A 21,297-nucleotide genomic window follows, 5' to 3' on the forward strand; every position below is an offset into this window, starting at 1 on the left:
TCCAACGTAAAGTTGTTTTAAAAATGTCCTCTTCCTCATTCCATTTACTAAAACACACAAGAGGTATTAACAAACTTGTTGAGGATGAGCTCTTTGGAGAAATCATATTTATTAGTACCATAGGAAAACACAGTATTTCTAAGGATAACTAGGAAGAGCCTACCTGTTTCTCACTTTCCTGGAGATGGCTGTTTTCATCTACTGCATCTTGAACGGATGTCTTGAGTCTCTCAGTATTAATCTGATACACTTTTAGGGTAGATTTGGCCTAAGTGAAATAAAAAAGTGTGTTGTTTAAACGGTATTGGTGAAGATAAGTGGGGTCATGATGGTATTACTGGACTTGTCTTAGGTTTTCTGGCTGTGCTACACAGCCACATTCTCACATTTTCTCTAAAATGTCAACAGTTTTTGCTGACTGTAGTTTTGCAATACTATGTAAGATTCTCGAGTAAGGAGAAGAAAAGACAAGGTAACTACTTCTCAATAAATGCCAGTCATTATATGAAATTAAAAGTTGCTCAATCAAGGCACACAAAAGTACGAAGCCTTGTAAAGTTTTTTGGTTTACACAGCATATGATCTCTGCACCCTTAATAGAAAAAAAATTAAAACAGTAACTACATGGGGAATAGAGAAATTGCAGATTTGAAAACAGAAACTATAAAAGTTAGACATACCTCATCAATTTGTGACTGGATAGATTTTTCTTCATTCTCTAAAGACTCCACTTTCTCCTGAATTTCAGCCACCTGAAAATCATTAGTTGTTATTATAGCTTCTTTCACATATTTGCCTGAAAATGTCTAGGCAATTAATAAAATTATTTTAATTTTCCAACCGAAAAAGTTCTACTGCTGAATCAGTAAAGCCAGCTTTTCTTCTTTTGAGTATTTTCCTTTATAATTTTTCTAATGTTAAAGGGAAGACAAAATGGAAAATGTAGTTTTTATTTCAAAACACACAAAGAAAATAGTTTGTCTTCTTCACAGAGATTTTTTCCTGTGAGAATATTTTTTAAATGAATGGAAACAAAGACAGGATTCTATTTATTCTTACCAAGGTGTCATTTTCTGACTGCTTAGATTTTTCTTCTTCCAGTTCTTTTTCTAGATTCTCTATTTCCTCATTGAGTTTCAAGTTTGACTTGTTCAGTTTTTCATGTATTTCCTAAATCAAGTTGGTTTGTGAGTTAATAAAACATCTGATACTAATTACATATTGAAGACAACAAGTATGTTTTAAATATGACAGCAAAGTATGTTTCACTCAAATATTCTACAGACTCTTGCATGTTAACAAAAGCTGTAAGAATTAGCTCTATAGGATCTGAGGTACAGAATGAAATAAATCTACTTGCCTTTTTTTTACATGAATTTTATAGGGCCTGTTAGGTATTTGATTCACTTATCCGGAACTCTTTTATGAATGTATTCTCAGTTTGGGGGATATAAACAATGTAGTGTTAATCTTTCTTTAATCTGTGCACCTGTAGCCTATGAAAAGTATTTGAACTAGATAAGATGTGAGAAAAAAATACTTCACGCAGTACCCTCCTTCCTAGAAATGGGAATAATTTACTTCTTAAAATTAAGTGTTGTCCAATATGCCATTTGTTCTAGTATCACTCATTCTCAATGCAATTTTTAAAAAAGACTTAACATCTTAACATTAGCATCTTAATTTAAATGCTTTGATTTTATGTCATTTTCAGTAACCCAATTAAAACAATTGAGTTGGGAGTTTTTTGGGTTTGTCTTTTTTTGCTGTTGTTTTTATTTGGTTTGCTTGGGTGTTTTTTAATATGGGCTGCATTTTCCTAAAATACTGCCTTATATTTTAGAAATAACAATTTCCATTTCTCTTTTTACCTCAAAAAAAGATGTGTCTGTTGATTCTTTCATAATGTTACCATCCTTCAGAGACAACTGTAAATCTTCAAACTGAAAAGGAATTACTTTATGTCAGAATATATGTAAATAATTGATTAAATACTAGTGTTAATTTGCGATGCTCTAGTCTGAAACACAGACATCACCTAAATATTCACAAATGCACCTTGCTGGAAATCAGGAAAGCCTTAGCCCTAACTAGATTATCCCAGTGACATAAACCAAAGAAAGACATTTTGAAGTTGCTTCCAGTGAAATACACTGTATTAATAGTTAAAGGCAGAACTTGTTAACACCTTGATTGCTCTTAAAGGCACTGACAGAAAAAAGCATTTGAAGAATCCCTTTAAAAGCTTTAAAACATCTTCTAGAAAAGTTAATACTTTGCTAGATTGAATCCATTTCTACGACACATCTGAAAGCAATAAATGAAGACCGTTACCTCTTTTTTGCAGATGCTGAGTTTTTCAAGAATTTTGCATTTTTCTTCAACTAGTTCAGCAATTTTATTGGCAAGCTGTTTTTCCCTTCCTAAAAAGTGAAAGACAAGCATATGTTGCATCATCCAAACAATTAAAGCTGAAAAAAGAAAGAATAAAGTCATACTCCAAAGAAATATGGAAAATGAAGCATCAAAAATAAGCTTACCTACATAAAGTCGACTTCTAACCTGAAAAGAAAGAGAATAAATACTGAAAATGTCTGATCAATTACTCTCACATACTATCTGAAAACTAATCTTTTAAGCTGTGATATCTTGCCAAGTTTAACCATGGAACTTAAAAAAGGAGTATAAGTACAGGCTGCTATTAAACAGAGGCAATCATATCTTCTGCTCTTACGCCCTCCATGTCTGCATGTTTGCCCTGTCCTTCTTCCACTCTTATCAGACAAAAGAGGGGAAAGGAGATTAGTTTTCACCTGGATCACTTTAATAACACACCTCTGTATATTCATTACATAATCACAATTGCCTATGCAAAGTCATAGTGGACATGCACAGTCAGAAGAGTAGGAAAGGGAAGGGAGGGGGAAGCTCCACACACAAGCTCAGATTTCCCATTGGGAAAAATCTCCCACACAATATAACACATGATAGCTAAAGCTGCAGTAAGCTACTACCCGATGGGCATCCTGCAAGTACCAAGTGAGCAGCTGCCACGTGGGGTCTAGTGCCCTAGAATCAAAATCTAACAAACTGCAAGGCAAAATCTGTCAAAAATGGCCGGTACGAGAGATGCAGAACTTGGCTGAACCCACAAAACTGTTACAACACAGCTCACTGAAACAACGTTTCTCTTAGGGCTGGACATGGGTCATGTGCCTAATGCAACAATGGGTCCCTCAGGTCTTCCCTGTTTCCTCCTCACTTAAAGCCAAGGAGACCAAATAACAAAAAAAGGGTAAGAAAGTCATAAGTATACTTTTATCCTATCATCCCCAAAACTAAACTCCATTACTTCTAAGTAACCACCTTCAAGGAGCAGTCAGTGCAGTTCTAAGTATGGATGACTGAAAAAGCTATCAATAACTTTTGTAATATTTCACGCCTTAAGTGACATGTGCAAGAGCAAAACAATACCAGATTAGCTGTTTGCATGATTTCAGTTCAAATGCTTTTTGTATCCTCTCTAGAGGGATGCCTCTAGAGAACAAAAGGTATGACTAAATTATAGTTACATTAACTTACACAAACACAGATCCCCTTACAGACAAGGTTAGTTGATGTTAAAACCCTAAAAATGCAGTTGCTCGTATCTGAAAAACTAAACAGCTATGCAACCAATCTTCAAACATGAGTATCATTACACCTAGTACCAAAATCACACTGTCTGTATGAGAGGATGTGAAAAGAATACTGAATTACAGATACTGACCCCATTTCCTTAGCAGGGAAAGTACGGTAGGCAACCTTTAATAATCAGATCTTTACTTACTCACAAGAGAAGACAGGCATTATCTCAGAAATACAATCTGATTAGTGCCTTAAAAGGTTTCAGCACTGCAATTCTCAAAGTCATCAGATCAGTGCTTACAAAGAGCATGCAGTTAAATTGTTTCAGGGTTTCAGTGTTGCAGTAAACAGAATCCAGGTGTCACTGTCCAAACAATTTTAAAATGTCTCTCTTGACAGGAAACCATGTGGATTGCTTTTGCTTACAATTACCTGGAAAGACCCAAGCTGCTCTGGCTATGGCTAGGCTAGTCACAGAGATATCAATACACACAGCAATACATACACCCTAGACATCTGTCTCCTGTGAAAATAATTTAAGGGCTGACTTTGAAAGTCCAGTGTAGAAATTAAAAACAAAAAAGGAAGCCTTACTACAGCGAGTTTCACTGCATTTCCTCTTACAACAGTCAGTCACTACATGTCCAAACACTTATTATCTTGACAAAACAGACTTTTCAATTTCTCTTTTAGAGGAATTCTAAATTCAATCACAATAGATTTAAAACTCGGAAGCATTATATATCTTGAACAGGAAGGATAACAACTTCAATGCAAACTATTAACGCACTCTACATATCTGCAAGTAACTTGAACACTTCCTGTGATGGTTTTTTCTGCGATAAGAGTTAATTTTCTTCATAGTAGCTGGTACGGGGCTTTATTTTGGATTTGTGCTGAAAAGCACTGATAACACTCGGATGTTTTAGTTATTGGTGAGCAGTGTTCACACAGAGTCAAGACCTCTTCTGCTTCCTGCCCCACCTCACCCACAAGGAGGCTTTGGATTCACAAGAAGCTGGAAGGGGACACAGGACAGCTGACCTCGACTGACCAGAGGGATAACCCACACCGTGTGACTTCATGCTCAGAACATAAAGGTGAGGGGAAGGGGGGGGTGGGGTGTTTGGAGTGATGGAGTTTGTCTCCCCAAGTAACTGCGACATGTAATGGAGCCCTGCTTTCCTGGAGACAGCTGAACACCTGCCTGCCCATGGGAAGTCGTGAATCAATTCCCTGTTTTGGTTTGTTGCATGCACAGCTTTTGCTTTCCCTATTAAACTGTCTTCATCTCAACCCACCAGTTTTCTAGCTTTTAGTCCTCTGATTCTCTCCCTCATTCCAACGTGAGAGAGGGAGCGAGAGAGTGGCTGTGTGGTGCTCAGCTGCTGTCCAGGGTTAAACCAAAACACTTACTGATTGGTAACTTCTGTACAGGAACAAGAAAATTGTCAAGGCTCCAACAATGCCACCACAAATCACTATTTCCCATGGGAAACCATACAGATCAGGGCCAGGTCTCATATCTTCAGGCAGTGAAGCCACAGCCTGAAAAGTAAAGTAAAAAGCTTCAGCTAAAGGAAAAGAGGTTAATATTCTCAACAGAAACAGACATTACATGTTGACATAGTTTACTTCTAATAAGTAAACTATGTATATCTATTTTATAGATATATATAAACTTGTCTATCTATTTTTTTTCCAAAATTCTGAGAAAAATGGTTAACAGAAGCATTTGCTTTTTAAATGATAGATTTACCAAGTGAAGGAAAAAAAAGAAGAAAGAAGTTCCAACAAGATATGAAGATCAACAGATAAAGCTCTGAAACCTTCTCTTTCTGAGTCTACCAATAATTACAGAATCATAGAATGATTTGGGTTGAAAGGGACCTAAAAGATCATCTAGTTTCAATCCCTCTGCCATTGGCAAGAACACTTTCCACTGGACCTATTTCCTCAAAGCCGTCCAGCCTGCCCTTGAACACTTCCAGGGATGGGGCATCCACAGCTTCTCTGGACAACTTGTTCCAGTGCCTCCTCACCCCTATAGTAAAGAATTTAATTCTCTTATCTAATCTAAACTTAGCCTCTTCCAGTTTAAAGTCATTCTCCCTTATCCTATCTCTACATGCCCTTGCAAAAAGTGCCTCTCCAGCCTTTTTATAGGCCCCTTTAGGTACGGAGAACTTACTACGGAAAATTCTCCTTTGAGTAGTCTACCCAGTTCACTGCTGGAAGAACCAATAGCAGTATTTCTTGATTGTTTGGTAGAAATACCTGTTCAACCAACCTCATGCTAAAATAACATACTGAACGCACCGGTGATTTAACACATTTTAAACACTTCGATACAATCACATCTCATTTGTAAACGGATCTGTCTATTTGCTCAAAGATACGACATGCTCAATGCAGCTCAAATTTACTACATGTGACCCGTGCTTAAAAACAGGCTACTGTACAGTTAAGTCTTAATTTCGATTTCTCCCCTGCCCAAGCCTCTCGACAGCAGCGCTGCACAAGACCCCGGCCCTCGCGGGGGCTGCGCCGAGCCCCGCGTCACTCCCTCACTCACGCAGCGCAGCCCTTCCCAGGCCAGCCCGCAGTAGCGCCGGGCGCTGTCCCGCAGCCCCGGCCACAGCCCGGCCGTGCCGCCGCCGCCGCCGCCGGGCCCCCCGCGCCCACCCGCCGCCATCTTCCCGCGGGCGGCGCGCGCCCCTTCCGGCCCGCCGCCTGACAACCGGCCCGTACCACTGCCGCGCGGGGGGCGGGGGAAGAACCACTGCTGCCGCGGGTAACGGGGGGGCGCGCGGCACAGGTGGGAGCCGCCGGGGCCGGCTCTCCCCGCCCGCCCAGCGCGGTTCCCTGGCGGCTCCCGGCCCGTGCGGCAGAGCCGCCCCTGGGCAGGGGGACCGCAGGCGGGAAGGACCGACAGCTCCCCTCGGCGTGCGCCCACCGTCCCGTCCCCGTCCTCCGGCACCGACGTGGCCCCGCGGAACCCGCTCCTGTTCCTCCCCAAAGTTACGCTCAGAGAAACTCACCTCCCGTGCGGCGCCGGCCGCCTCCATGTGCGCCCGGGCGGCAGCGGGTGGCACAGAAATAAAACTCCCCGGCAAGGCCTGGCTCCCGGTGGGACGCCCGCCAGGCGTGTCCCGGCCCGGGCGGCGGGGCCGGCGGTGCCCGGCGGGGCGGGGAGGGGCGGGGAGGGGAGGGCCGGGCCGCAGGTGGGTCCCGGTGCGAGCCCGGCTGCGCAGGGCTGGGCGGGCCGGAGCGCTGCCAAGTGCCTGTGCTAAAAATGGTCCTGCCGGGCCGCTGATCCCGATGTAAGGGCAGATGCAATGCCACACAGCAAGGGATTCTTCCTCTTCTCATTCACTAAGATTAACTCTAATTTTGTTTGGTTTGAGTTTTGTTATTTAACTATTTTTTAATTAATATTTAATTATTTTTTTTTTAAATTAACGTGTGCTAACAACTTTCACAACGCAAGGTGAGTGACTTGCCTGCAAAGCACCTAAGGGACCGGCATAGGTAGAAGGCGGAAGTGCCTTTTTTAGCTTTTTTAGCTGTATCAAACAGTACAAGAACGAGTTTGGCCGTAGCAGTGAACTATCAGTGAGTTGTAATCCAGTCTGGGTCACGAGGGACAAAGCCCTTCAGTTTTCATTGTCCTAGACTACCACTTAACCATATTCTATATACGTACATGGAAATTAGCAACAAATTTATGCGGTTCGTAAACTTCAATTACCCAATCTAAACAAAATTCAGCCAAAGCACCGAACTGAAGTTTACCATATGGCACTTTACCTGCTACTACTGTTTTATTTGGAGGAGACAGTGCAACAACATCTACCTTTTCTTGCGTTGCTCTGGCAGCGCTGTTTCTTGTGCAGTTGTGCCCCTTAAGGTTCACCTTTACTCTGCACTACGTTTTGATGTTTAAGACACCCTCATAGCAATAATAAGCCCATTTTCTATTTTATACATTTGCTTACAAAAATATTTTTAAGGCAGTTATGAACTAGGGGAAGATTTGTGAATCAAAGCTTTGAAAATACTCTTTAAAAACAATGGAAGTATTCTGGTTATTTTACTCATCATAACCCAAGTTCTTTAAGTCCAAGCAAATTTATGAGCACTGTTCTGAGAACTAAAGGAAGCTATTAGTTTCACTCAGAAAACCACAAAGAAACAAAACCAAACAAAAATTTTAAAATGCCACTCAGGTGTTTCCTGGCTGTTAAAAAAGCCCACAAAACAAAACCCCAAATCCTCACACCCTAAGTTCATCAGATTCTGTACTGCAAAGAGGCAGATGAAGAGCAGCTGACCTGACATTTTCTTGTGCTGTCTCATTTGGCATTAGATTACCCTGGAAGCAAGGGAACTGCAGAGGGTTTATTTAAAAGGTTGGGGGTTTTTTTTAGGAGTTTCATTGCAGAACATAACTTGTAGCTGGCTTAAATTTGCACTGATGTTAATGTTATATCACAGAAAGAATTCTTACCGTTTTGATGATAATCATCACTGCTGACGATGCAGATTTTATTGTTTCTCTGATCTCAAGTGCATTCAAGCACAGAAGTATCTGATATATCCAGCCTCCTTCTGGTTTGATCATAAGGAATAAAACAAGTTTTACATTACTATTGTCAACTTCATATAATTCCAACTGGTTTTTTTGTTTTTTGGGGTTTTTTTTTAAGATTGAAAATTTATTTTCCTTAAAATTAAGAAACTTAGCACTTACCATTACTTGGAACATAGTTCTGGATGGCATCAGAGAAAGACTTTTTGACATCAGCTTCAGAGTCAGCTACTGAACTGTCCATTTTTATTTCAGAATTTACTGAAGTTATGGCTGTTGCTTTTGAATCTTGATCACTGTCACGTCCACTGTCTACAGCTACAATCATTTCATGTTCCTTCTCTGGTGTTTCTTCTAGTAGCTTTCTTCTGCCTACTCCTGCACATAATTGTGAAGAGAAATTATGGTTATTTTTAGAGGATTCAACTTACTCCTGTAAGATATTAACCTCTACAGAGATTTTAATTTTTTAATTTTTATTTTCCTCAACTTAAAGCCAAACACTAGAGTATCACATTAGAATAAATGTGCTACAGATTTATGATTTAAGAAACACTATACAAATAATGATGTCAGAATTTGAAGGATAGAGCTTTAAGAAAAACTTGTGTTGTAGTAAAGTAGTTAAAAATCAATGTTCAGGAAAAAATATGTTTGGTTTTGATAGTCTACAGGTTCCCTGGTCAGGGAGATCTCTTTCTTATATCCAGATACAACTGGGGTAAGCTTTAGAGGGAGAGCAGTTAAAATGCCACGTAGGATTAAAGATTAACAAATTCCCTCAAGATACCAAGTTTCACTGCAAAATACAAGAAACCACAGGCATGTTCATGCAGAAGTATGACTGAAGGCACCTGGCTGCCCCAGTTTTAGTGACTTGGAGTAAATTGCCTGGAGCCAATAAAATACTGCTTTCAAAAAAAACCCACACTGTGCTTACCCACAAGGAAAAAAAAATTACAAATTGTTTAATTTAATTATATGCTTCAGGACAGTACTGGCCAAAGATACACATCACAAATAGTCCAGTGGTCCAAATTCAAGACAAGTAATTTGCTCTTAAACTGTTACCATTATATTAACTTGTATTATCGGATCCTCGAAATATCATAAATCAGTCATTAACTGGTACGAGTTAGGCTCACTACATCTTCATTCTAAATCACCAGGAGGAGACAGTGTTGTATCTGTTGTATTTTTTTTCTGCAAACAAAGGATATTTTGTTCTTGCTAAATCTCTGTTAGTGAAACATTGCTCTAGTAACTTTAGCTGCAGTTTGGGCAGCACACTTAATTGTTATAGCAGACAAAACCTCTGGCAGCTCTAGAAGAACATTTCTTTTTTCTGTATATTTTCCCTGCTCAGTGTCCAAATTGTGCCCCTTTTGTGCAGATACAATGACCTGTTGCCTCCACACAGCATTATCTTTAGTTGAGTAAGCTGTGATTTCATGATGAATCTTTTCAAATGGCTCGTGCTGCTGCAGCAGTTTGCTGGCATCACAGAGATGCTCTAAGGGTTGCTTAATATCTTGTTTTAATTAAAATAAAATTGTTGAAATGCAATTAATGGGTTTGGTAAATCTGTTTGTCATACAATATTTGCCTGGTTTTTCTTTTTTCTGCACCTTCTCTATATTTAGTAGTATCTTAAATTGTTCGGATTCTTTTCCTTTTAATTCCCTCTCATTCTTCTGTGCAGTATTCAAGTGTACTAGTCCTAATGTTACTTCAATTTTCCTTTGGGTTTTTTTTGACCAAACATATATGCTTAGACTTTTTTTGACAGGCTTAACTGTTAGTTTTACTAAATATATTTGCAAAGGACCATGATGGTCTGGTAAAAATACTACTGAAACCCTTTTTGTTAGAGTATAATTGCTATTATTTGTATTTCTGGATTTTGACTCTTATTTTCAGAATCTTTCTTTTTTTTCTTCTCCTAGATAATTTTAGTAGCAGCATTTTTTTTGTTCAGCATTATTCATCCTTTCAGTTACAACAGTATCTTCTTTTTCAACATCTACTCTATCAGCCAGGTTTCTGAGCAATCCCAGGTTGCCAGGATTTAATTAATCAACTTTTTAAAATAGAAGTCTGGCTTTTTAGTTAGATGGCTTTAGGAGACACTAACTGTCTTTTTTTTTCTCTTTAAAAATATTTTCTATTTTAGAGGGCTCCCAGGGTAAAAGTTTACTCTTGGTCAGACTAATATCACATGACTCTTGCTTTTATTCTCAAGAAATTTTCTTTATAAATACTTTTTTGGACTTGGATTCATCTGAAGACTGGTATTACTTAGTCTTTTGAAGTAGTGTTTGATGATGCCTTTCAAAACTCAGATTAATTTTCTATGCTTTTGTATCTTGCACTGTCATGGTGGTTTGAATTGATAGGCCGAAATCTGAGGATGCAGATTTGTATTTTGTTTTACTGTATCACAGGTAATTTTTATATTTCTTTCTGAGATCTAGATTAAGACTGTCCATTCTCTGGTACCAGAAGCTGATGCTGGGAACTTGAATCTTCCCATCTTAGTTCTCCTCCACCTTCCTGGTGATGCACATTTATAGGAATTCGTTCAGTTTGTTGCTCCTCTCTGACAAGCTATAAGCAAGAGCATCAAGAGTTATCCAATCTTCTACTTGTTTGGTAGATTTTGTTGGAGTTTTTTTCTCCTCTGCCCTATTTGTTACTTTGCACTGCCAGCTGACAAGGAAAGATCATTCTTTTTGGAGGTATTTGCATTACTGTTACCTGATATGTTATGTTTAACCTTCTGATTTGAAGTGCCTTCAGTTTCTTTTCCCTGTGGTATTTTATCAAGGCTTACCAAGGCTTTTTTTTATTATGGAAACTTAGTTCTTCTCAGCTAGCAGTTTTTACCTTCCATTCTGAAACTCCGTATGTCTTCCAAATGGCCAGTTTCTTTGGAAATTTGATACCTATTAAACTGAGGCCATTGGATGAGGAATGAGGAGAGAAAGGTTGGTCTGGAGTCAGTTCTTGGGACTCCCCAGATTTCTGATGATGTCCATCATTAAAAATATCCTGACTGAAATATCTGATGCTATTTTCATAAAAACCCTGTTGGACATTTTTATTCTCTGATTTCTGAATTTCATCTTTTACATTACTATCCATTTTGAAATGGCTTTTAGATGCTGAATTTTTTTCTGCATCACAACCTTTGACTAGTTTGTCTTTCTCGGGTGTTTCCAGACTAAGACTCGGTTCACTGTCACATGAGGTCTTCTTGATGCCCAGACGATTATGTGCAGTTCCTGGTAGTTCCCCATAACTCTGCACTTGCCCTTCTTTGGCTGTTGAACTCTGAAGCTTCAGTATGTCCGCAGAATGACTAAAAGAGAGGCAATGGCTCTTCAGATATGAATTCAGATATGTCAGGCTTTCTTCCTGTATTTCTTGTGTCTGAGGGATCACAATTCAGAGTTGGGTTATGAGAAGAATAAATTTGATGCAATTGATTCATGTCCCTGTTGATTATCATGTTTGTCCATATTATAATTAATAAAACGATTATAGATATTTGTATACCAACCTGATTGGCCATGTCTTCTTTCTGACTCCTGATTTTTCTTTTCAGCTTCAGTGTTTTTCAGCACTTGGCTTTCTGATACCAAGTCTTCTTCTGAACTGTAAGGGTCAATTGGTTTATCTTTGTCACATGTTAATATATCAAAAGGTGATTCTGTGCTAATTGAGGTGTTTTTGGTGTCATTAAGAGTATGTACACTTGCTGGTATCTCCCCAGGACTTGGCCTGTTACTGTTTGAATCTGTTACTTGTGCATAATTCTCTTCATCTGTCGCTGCCTTAACTGTTTCCTTTGATTCTTTGTCCATATGTAATTCTTTCTGGTCTAAAGTCTGCTCTTCCTCATACTTATTTGCTTGATCCGTTGTTTGTCTGCTCCTCTGGTCCTCTGTAGCAATTGTAGCTTCCTCAGCATGGCCAAAATTAAGAACATTACTTAAACCCAAATTAAACCAGTTTGATTCGGATTCTTGGCTTTCGCTCTTTTCTTTTTCTGGCAATACCTCAGTGACTGTTGTTTCCTGTTCAGTATTAGAATGCTCAGGCACACCAGGAACTTTATGGATTTGTGGATCATTTTTTTCTGATACCAAATCAGCATCTTCTTTCTCTTCACTGTAATACAGAAAGTTTGTCAGTCCACCTTGAAACCAACCAGATGCAGGGGGTTCTTGTTCCTCCTTATCATTTGACTCCTGTAAATAGTTTTCAGCTGTTACCTCTATTTTTCTGCCTTGGTATTTATTTTCTTCTGCAGATTCAGTAATGACTTTTAAGGGCTCTTCATAATTTTCACTTTCTGTGGTAAACCATCCTGAAATCCAACTGGACTGAGTTTGAGCAGGTTCTAGTGGGAGACTGTTTTGCATTTGTGGCTCTTCAGTGTCGTCTTTTCTAACCAACTTTCTGTTTACAGATTCTTGAGTGTGAGATTCCTCTGAGTCATTTTCAGAAACTGATTCAGTTCTTTCTTCACTTTGTATGGAGTCTCTTGTATGTTTTAAGAGTTCATTTTCATGCAGCTTTGGTTCTGCATCAGACAATGAATATTCACTTTCTTTGTTGTAATCATATAATGTGTTGTCTTCATTTTCAAAAGTGTACTTATCTTCATGAAGACAAAGGAAATCCGTTTCCTAGAAGAATAATATTAACTTTTAAAATGTTCTAGTGTGTAATTTTCTATATCACCGTGTCCCACAGCAATATATATTGTCATTCTCTCTGTTATAACTTTACACAAAGAACTGTATTTAATTATATTATTCCTAAAGGTTCTGTATCTTTAATTATATAGAAATTACTTTAGAGGAGAATAAACACGCAAATGGAACAATAATAAAAACACATTTTGAATTATCTGAAATAAAATATTCATCGACAGTTGAATTTCTAACTGGCTATTAGATTTTTGATTGCTGTAAACTACATTGGAAAATCTGGTGATGTTGGTTTACCTTAGTAAGCACTTCAACTTCTTCTCCAATTAAAACTTCCTCAACCTTCACAGCATCTCTTGGGAAATATCCAAAATCCTTTCCTTTCTGTAAAAAATAAAAAACTAATAAGAGCATTTAAACTTCAGGGATATATATGTTAGGTACTTGCATATGTGCTGGAAAATTATGGATTAACAATAAGTTTATAGAACTGCCCCCTATCTCCTTCATTCCGTTTTGTCAGAAGATTGGTTTGTTTTTCCTTCACAGAAGTGTTGCACTTGCCATTTCAGAAAGCAAGGGGAAGTATATTACTCCATACTATTATTTGTATTATTTCTATGAACATGTGTTTGTGCAGAACCAAGGCAGTAGCCTTAAAACTGCTTCAGCTGAAGACAGTGCTGTGTGCACTGATGGTCGCAGCCAGTTCCTTCTAAAATTGGCTGCAAATTTCCTATTGCCTCATATGGGAAAGAAGTCATGCCTTAATAACTGTTGACCCATAGTAAGTTACGAGGAAAGTAGGATATGAAATTCAGATATGAGGCCAGCAGCAGCTCAAGAGAAAATGACAATGAAGATGGCAACACTACAGAAAATAAGTTAATCATAGTGTCCAAAAGAATCAAGTCCCTCTGGCCGAGAAACCACTGCTGGCTTTACATCAGACCATTGCAGAGAGCCTTTAATGGAGGGATACTTCTTGGAAAGCAAGGAATAGTGAGGTACCTGCAAAGATACTCCTGGATGAAAGAAAGGAAGACAGAATTTCACTGTTAAACAATAAATGTGACAGTTTATTTGCAGAAAAAAAAAACCAACCCAAAAATTTACTAATATCTTGTGGTTTTGAAGCACTTACACAGTTTTACTAGCAGTAAAACTTTATTTGGATCAATGCATCCATTCCTTCTTAAATGACTGTTCTAACTTCACTGACACTTGTTCCAAGTCATTAAATATGCATGATACCTTCTCTGGGAGCTTTCCTTAAGCACTGAATTGTGAAGTCAAGTCCCAGTACTGGATGTCTTACCCACAGACCTGTAGGTAGGAACCTGACCTGATAGACCTGAGTGTTTTAAAGGGTACCAGATGAAATCATTACAGTCAAATGATAAGATGAAGGAAACAGAAAACTTGTATTCTGATCTTGACTTTGTTTCTCTGTGAGTGATCTTTGCCAAGATTTGATTTTCTCTTTCTATATAAAGGCAGTAACAATGACCCATCTCCCAAATACTGTATTGATCCATGACTGGTTAATATCCCAAAAGAGATAGAAGACCCTTAGAAGCAAGTAGACTGCAGTTGTTATGCTATTATTATATCTCAAATATTTATGGGGAAAGTCTTTCAGGTTGAAGTACTTACACTTCCTGTCCACAAGTTTTCATTTTTCCTTGAAAGTTTGGAGTATACCATGATCTCCTCCCCTGTTTTGAAGTTAAGATACCGGCAATCAGGTCCTAAGTAGTCTGTAGTGGCTTGAACTCGGCTCATTGCCTCTGGAATAATAAGTGGAAAGAAATAAACAAATACAGCATCCATTTTGTCTGAAGTCAGTTACTGAAGAAATCTGATATATATCAAATACGGATGTATTAGCAAACATTTTAATGTATGTACTTTGTTATGATACTTATCCATTTCTATCATCAAGTGGAAATCAACTAATGCAAAAAGCAGCCCTATCTTGCTTTCTTTCCTATGTACTGCAGACATCAAGGGGAAAAAAGCTCTTGTCCTATATGGACATTTTCCAGTGCTTGGCTTCCACTAGCCAAGGTTTTAATGCTTAAGTGTGTTTGCAGGATTAGCAAATTCAATTACTAAAGTCAGACCTAAACAGCTAAAAAGTATTTCCCAAGCATATTTATAATTTTATATTTTAGAAATTCTAAGTTAAACCTAGTATTTATTTCAGGGATTTTGTTCTGTATTTTGACTACATTTCTCTTATGACTAAAATAAATTTAAATTTAAGCAATATAAACCTTAAACCTCTTGTTAAAATGAAAGCTTCCAATTCAGTTTGAATTATTTAAGTCTTCTTTGTCTCCAAAGTTTTCTTTTTCCCCACAGAAACCACTACTGATATGCTCTGGTCAGTTTGGAGCCCATTTCTCATGCTGTTCACAAAGATAGACATCTCTGAACTCCCAGAACCTACTGGAGTTGTTATGGCTCCACAAGAAAATAGAAATCCATCAGCAGAGAAAATCTAAGGTCTCTTCCACTTCAGGAGAAGCTATTCACATTGAAAATATAACACTTAAGTCTGCCAAACCAATGGAAACAGCTTAGAAACTGCTTCAAGTATGATTATGACAGGTTTCACAACGGTAATCGGTGGATAATAAATGGAACATTATTTGCCCACTTGTGATTCAGGGGCTCTGCCTCCTGCAGAGTTATTTACTCTTTGAGAACTACATAATTAGTTACAGCACACACTTCACGTTAAAGAAGAAAAAATAAGTAAAGAGGAAATACTAACAGAGTGTTTTGTAAGAAGGATTACAAAAACCATCGCAAACCAGTTTGCTTACAGTAGAAAAAACAGAGTTCTGCAGAATGGGCTAGATTGTACTATAAACAGATGATAAAGAGTCGTCTTTCTCAGTTTATAACCTATAATTTTTATTTTATTTATATTTTATTTTATTTCATACCTGTAAAGAATAAGTTAAAAATACTTTAAATCTGTTTTCTACTGCCCACTTGGGGACACCTGAGAAAAACTAGCTATTCAAAAGTATTTTTACTGAACTTTGATCTGTATATTCTTACACAACAATCCAGCAAGTATTTTTTTTCTCTTTTTGTTTTAAAAGTTTAAGCCTATTGCTCATAAATTTAGTATATTAACAACAAACATTTGCTATGGCTACTCATTTTCAGTCTGTTTCATTGATAATTTGAGATTATGATTCCTAATAGCTGCATATACACCACAGACTCCCTTTGAAAAAAACAAATTTTTACTTACTCTCACATTCTGGATCACCACACTTCTTCCATTCTGAAAGTACCTTTGTACTCTGCACACTTGCTAAAAATGAAATTACTAACAACAGAATTCTCTGATCCAAGATCCTTGACATCTTAGAGTAAATCCGGAATGCACTGAAACTGTGGAAACCGCATTGATGTGTGGTTAGCAAGAATATTCTACATTTTTCTTAGCCTAACAAAACATTTCAAGTAAACTTTCAATCCTATTTTCCTTCTCTGATCTGCTTAAACAGAAGTACACTATGCTAACCTGCTAACAATCTGCAGAGTCAGCTGTCCTGATTGTACACATGCATTAATAATTAACTATGTTCTGATAGCTAGGCTGATGTTTTGAATACAAAGGAAGTAGTTCTGGTCAAATCAAAATCTAGCCTCTATCCGATTCTTCTGTACTGAGTTTGCAGAAGACTGTGCCTGGGAAAATTCAACAGGAGTGGTATTAGGATTATTTCTAGATTATGAATGCATTTTTAATGTACCTCTTTCATCTGATTTTAAGGTGGTGTAGGGTGATGGCCAAGAAGCCTGGCAAGGTCTAAGACAGCCTACTGTCTACAGCCTATACCACATTCCTTGTACACTATCTTTGCAGATTGAGTTCTGCATAGTTGACGTCAAGAAAGGATGAGTGGGCTGAAGAAGGAGGCCCTGTGGAGATAGGATGGTCCTGTTTTGGCTCTGAAGGACTGAACAGAACAAAACAAAGTCATATAACTAGAACTTTGAAGGACACCATGGCCAAAAAAGTAACTTTTGCCTGAATAAGGGTTTAAATATTTAAATATTAAGGCACAAACCCTGAGAATGCTAATAAGATTAATGAAGCACATGCTACCACATACATGACTATATTACTTATCCTCCACTTAAGATTATGCTACATGTAAAGAAGGAGGAGGAGAATAAGATTGAGCTGTATATAAGCCAGGTAGAATTTTCATGTACTTAGCAAAAGACCCAAAAAGGTCTTGGAGTCTGTTGGTGGGTTACTCTCCTCTCTTCACAAGCAGGGATGCCTGCTTGGTTAGCTTCTGCATGGGATTATTATTATTATCCAGGCTGACACAATATTATTGTTATTGTTAGAGCTCTGTCACATCTAGTGCTGTTTATCAACAGCAATTCCAAGTCTGTGTTTCTGTTGTTTCAATACACCAAACTATGTGTGCTATGTGTGAATCTGGGGCAGTGACGGTTCTTACTGAGCACAGCTTGACCTGTAGTTTTGGATTGGTAAATTGCACTGTTTGTGAATCTGTGGTTGTGAAAGTTCTTATTGAACACAACCAGACCTATAGTGCCAAATTGATTATAATCATAAATCAAGCCCAGCCACATTCAGACCCTGTGATCTCTAAGGACCAGCTGGAAGAGATGGGATGTTATTTTCTGTCAAATTGATAGATGAACTATCAATTTTATGCTTATATTGATTTGCATTAATGCTAACATAGCTACTGAGTTTTCCAGCTTTTTTTTTTGTTGTCTCTTAAAAAAACTATTTTTTTCTGTGCACTGATATGTTTTAGATAATTTACAGCTGGTCATTGGGAACTTAGACCAGAAATTTTTTCCCCATATTATTTTGGAGCTCTCTCATGCACTAGATCTAAGTACAATCTATCCTTTAGTGTGGGGAATGCTTACTTGGCTCCAATGTCTTAAATGTGCCTGGCAGTTTTCAGGCTTGTAAGACAACTAGAAAATCCATATGCTATCTCTGCATCATATATCACAGAGCAGTATAGCAAAGCTAAGCAAATGACATGCCCTGCTTTTTAAAGGATACCCTGTTTCGTAGCAACCTATTATCCAATATGTAGTTATAAATAATTTTTTCTCAAATATGTTATGCTTTGAAGTAGTAAAGTTATGCAGGGAGATGTACAATAGTTATACAGGCATGAAGTTGTGCTATAAATGAAAACCTGCAGAGAATCAGAATACCAGCTTGGGAGGGGACCTTAAAGTTCATCTGGTCCAACTTTTCTTGGTAAAAGCATAGTCTAGACAAAATGGTCCACATGAATCTTAGAAGCAAGTCAAAACATTTGGGCATCCGCCACTTTATGCGGAGATTGTTCCAATGGCCAATTGCTCTCATTGTGAAATATTTTCCTCTTCTGTCTAATCAGAATCTCCTCTGGATTAACTTGTACTCACTGTCTTTTACATGTGACTATTTGTAAAACAAAGTCTCCATCTTCTGTGCTTGCATTAGAAGCAGGCTTTGCTTCAAAGGTTTCACATCATTGTCCCACACTTCTTTGGTGACCTAAATGCAATATATCTTACTAACCTATAAAAAAAGCTTCACTTTTCCTTTCCCACTGTCCTGCGTGAGGGAGCCTCTTCTCCCTGCCTTCTTGATAGCACCCCAAGAATCTGCATTCCTTCCCAACCTGATCTTTGCAGTCATATGGTTCCTAGTAAGCCTGCCCCTCCTTCAGTCCTGAGTATGACTCATGCAGAAGTCACTGTATTCTCTTTCCACAAACCTAAGCTGTATCCTACGTGCAGCATAGTTTCCCCTTCTTTCTGCTCCACAACTCAAACCTACCAGACACTGGTGCTTAGCCTGACCTACAGAGCCAGCAAAGAAAGGGCACAAAGTGCACCAGGGTCACCTTAGCCAGCAGGGCCTGCAAACGAAAACTTCACAGAGACGACACATCCCCCAGTTGCAATCTAACGCTTTGGCCCCTTCCTTTGCCACATGACCTGATAGTCAGGCAGCCTATCCTATGACCTGTTACACCAGCTGTCTCTGCTGTTAGGTAATCCACTGCAGAGCACCAAGGAATACACTACAGATCGGCACCCCCTGTCACCCCTGACTAATGCTGCCCCATTTTTTTTCATTCCCAAGTCTCCACAAAACAGATTGGTGAGAAGGAATATACAGGTAATTTATATCAGAAGGACACTCTATATACTAAATGTTGTACAAAATGAAAAAAGAAAAGAAAAATAAAGGAAAAAAAGGACATTTTTATCCAACTATTTAGAAGCTTCAGAGTGTTGCACACCAACCACAGAAATGAGACAAAACCCAACAATGGGCCTATAAAGGTTAACAGTCCCTTTTTGAGCCTGGCAATATGGAGCCCATTCACCTAAAAATGAAAAAGTGAGCTATTCTGACATCTAAGTTTATGTACTTATGTAGGTTTGTGGGGGAGAACAATCAGACCCACATCTTGAGGTCTGTACATTATTACTTGTATTTCTGAAAATAGCTCTGAAAATGGCTCTGACTTCAGTTTCATATAGATACCAAACAGTCCAAGTCTTTACATGTGGGTAAAATAAATATCTCAGTTACTCAGTTGAAACTGCATTTGAAATTTTCAAGTTATTCTGGGCACTGCTCATTGTGTTGCTTAGTCTCAACAAGCATTCTTCAAGGCTTAAGTGCTGACAAACACTGCTCTGATCTCTGTTCTATGTTATTTGTTCCTCCAGTAACTTCAATAATAAATCATATTCATACCAAATACTCTTTTCCTTTGGGTGCAAATCCTATACATAGCATATGCTATACAAGCATAACTTCTAATCACCTTTGAACTGAAGTCAAAGATTCATGGAGTTTATTATAGCTAGATTCCAAAGGACAAAGTTGAGAGCTTTATAGCAGATAGAGTGAGACTTCAGTTAATTTCTGTTCTGCAGAACTGAAGCAATGAATGTGACTACTACAAAGACAAACAATAATGAAAAAGATCTATTTCCAGTAACTTTCATTAGAATGAAGCTATTTTTATTTGAATGACACCTTAGTAACTGTGACTACTGAAGTAGAAAGGCAGACATCTCTTAAAGCATACTAGAATTCAAAGAAGGATCAGAATTAATTGAATTAATTGAGTAGTAATTGAAATAATCTGAGTAGCATGGCACACTGGATGGCTCTTTTAAGACATGGCTTTGTAGAAGTGAAGATGTTGCATTTCCTAGACCATTCAGTATCTGCATTAATAACAAAGATCAAAGCAAATCAGAAATTGGTAAAAGTTCTCCTCATATCTATTTCATAGCAAGAACAGAACAGTTTTGGCCATACTCTTTTGAAAGCACCAAAGGGCACCACACAGAACGTAGAGTTTTACAGTGTAGAATATTGCACAATATGTGGAAGAATATAGTCCCTGACAAAAGCACTTTTAACAATACAGTTCTCTTGACTTTGGATGTTTGGATGAAAATACAGATCAGCTTTTACACTGAATCAAATGTCATGCATGTCAAAAACAAGCATCTTTTAAGAAATAAGTCAAAGGAAGAAAAGTAACACTAATTTCCTCTTCCAGTTAGACAAATCGAAGCAGGGAACAGTCATTCATCACCCAGAGGTAAACCAGCTTTTTCAACCAGGATAACAAGTAGCAAGAAAAAGCCACTATTGCTTCTCTATTACAAGAACAGTTACAAACATGACAACCGACAGTGCATTTCTAAAAAATCATGAAGTTGTGACTTTTATTACTTTGCATCTTGAGGATACATTTACAAGCTTTGTAGACCTCACATTTTGCCATATAATAGAACACTCTTACCTAATAACAACTGCCTGAACCAGGAGAAAAAACCCCCAAGACTGAAATAGCAAAACTATATCCTCCATAACACAGATGTCTCTATGTTACTAATGCAGCACTGCTGCAGCATTTGAACCCATCACAAATACACAGTCTCAGAGAAATTCTTCTTTGACTAGGCAAACTCATTTTAAAGATCCTGGACATACATTAAATGAGTATGTTTACCCTGTTGTAACACAGTAATTACTATAAAATCAGCAGCTGAACCCAAATCTTATATCTGGGACCTAACCACAAGACCATTACTTTCCAGAGAAATAAAAGATGTCCCAGAAATCTATTTGTAAATTTACTGGTTTTGAAATTAACTTTGCTGGAGGAGGGTGTTCAGTTCTCCAATACCTACTGCCTGCAGAAAAATTATGTTCAGGTTTCTGCTTTCTTAAATTATACTTAAAGCTAGAAGGGACCATGTGATGGAAACACTTCAAAAGACAGGCATAGACTATACATG

General features: G+C 38.1%; 1 protein-coding gene across 3 annotated transcripts in view; it reads right to left on the reverse strand.

Moving 5' to 3' along the window:
* Positions 1 to 16,483, reverse strand: part of MIA2 (MIA SH3 domain ER export factor 2) — a 36,200-nt gene extending 19,717 nt beyond the window's left edge. Inside the window, exons 1-13 of one of the 3 annotated variants that reach the window (XM_019281543.2) lie at positions 16,211 to 16,483; positions 14,593 to 14,726; positions 13,234 to 13,320; positions 11,781 to 12,912; positions 8,381 to 8,596; positions 8,138 to 8,238; positions 5,044 to 5,175; positions 2,541 to 2,562; positions 2,335 to 2,423; positions 1,872 to 1,943; positions 1,060 to 1,170; positions 681 to 752; positions 164 to 268 (exon numbers count right to left, since the gene is read on the reverse strand). In XM_019281543.2, coding sequence (XP_019137088.1) covers positions 164 to 268; positions 681 to 752; positions 1,060 to 1,170; positions 1,872 to 1,943; positions 2,335 to 2,423; positions 2,541 to 2,562; positions 5,044 to 5,175; positions 8,138 to 8,238; positions 8,381 to 8,596; positions 11,781 to 12,912; positions 13,234 to 13,320; positions 14,593 to 14,726; positions 16,211 to 16,325 — 2,388 coding nt within the window. In that variant the 5' untranslated portion in view covers positions 16,326 to 16,483. Of the gene's footprint in view, positions 1 to 163; positions 269 to 680; positions 753 to 1,059; positions 1,171 to 1,871; positions 1,944 to 2,334; positions 2,424 to 2,540; positions 2,563 to 5,043; positions 5,176 to 6,202; positions 6,293 to 6,668; positions 6,815 to 8,137; positions 8,239 to 8,380; positions 8,597 to 11,780; positions 12,913 to 13,233; positions 13,321 to 14,592; positions 14,727 to 16,210 lie in introns of those variants that run through there. The other 2 variants (XM_039553450.1, XM_010392597.2) reach the window with 2 other exon arrangements.
* Positions 16,484 to 21,297: the final 4,814 nt, after the last annotated feature.

Source organism: Corvus cornix, chromosome 5 (assembly GCF_000738735.6).
Source record: "Corvus cornix cornix isolate S_Up_H32 chromosome 5, ASM73873v5, whole genome shotgun sequence".
In the NCBI taxonomy this organism is placed as follows: domain Eukaryota; kingdom Metazoa; phylum Chordata; class Aves; order Passeriformes; family Corvidae; genus Corvus; species Corvus cornix.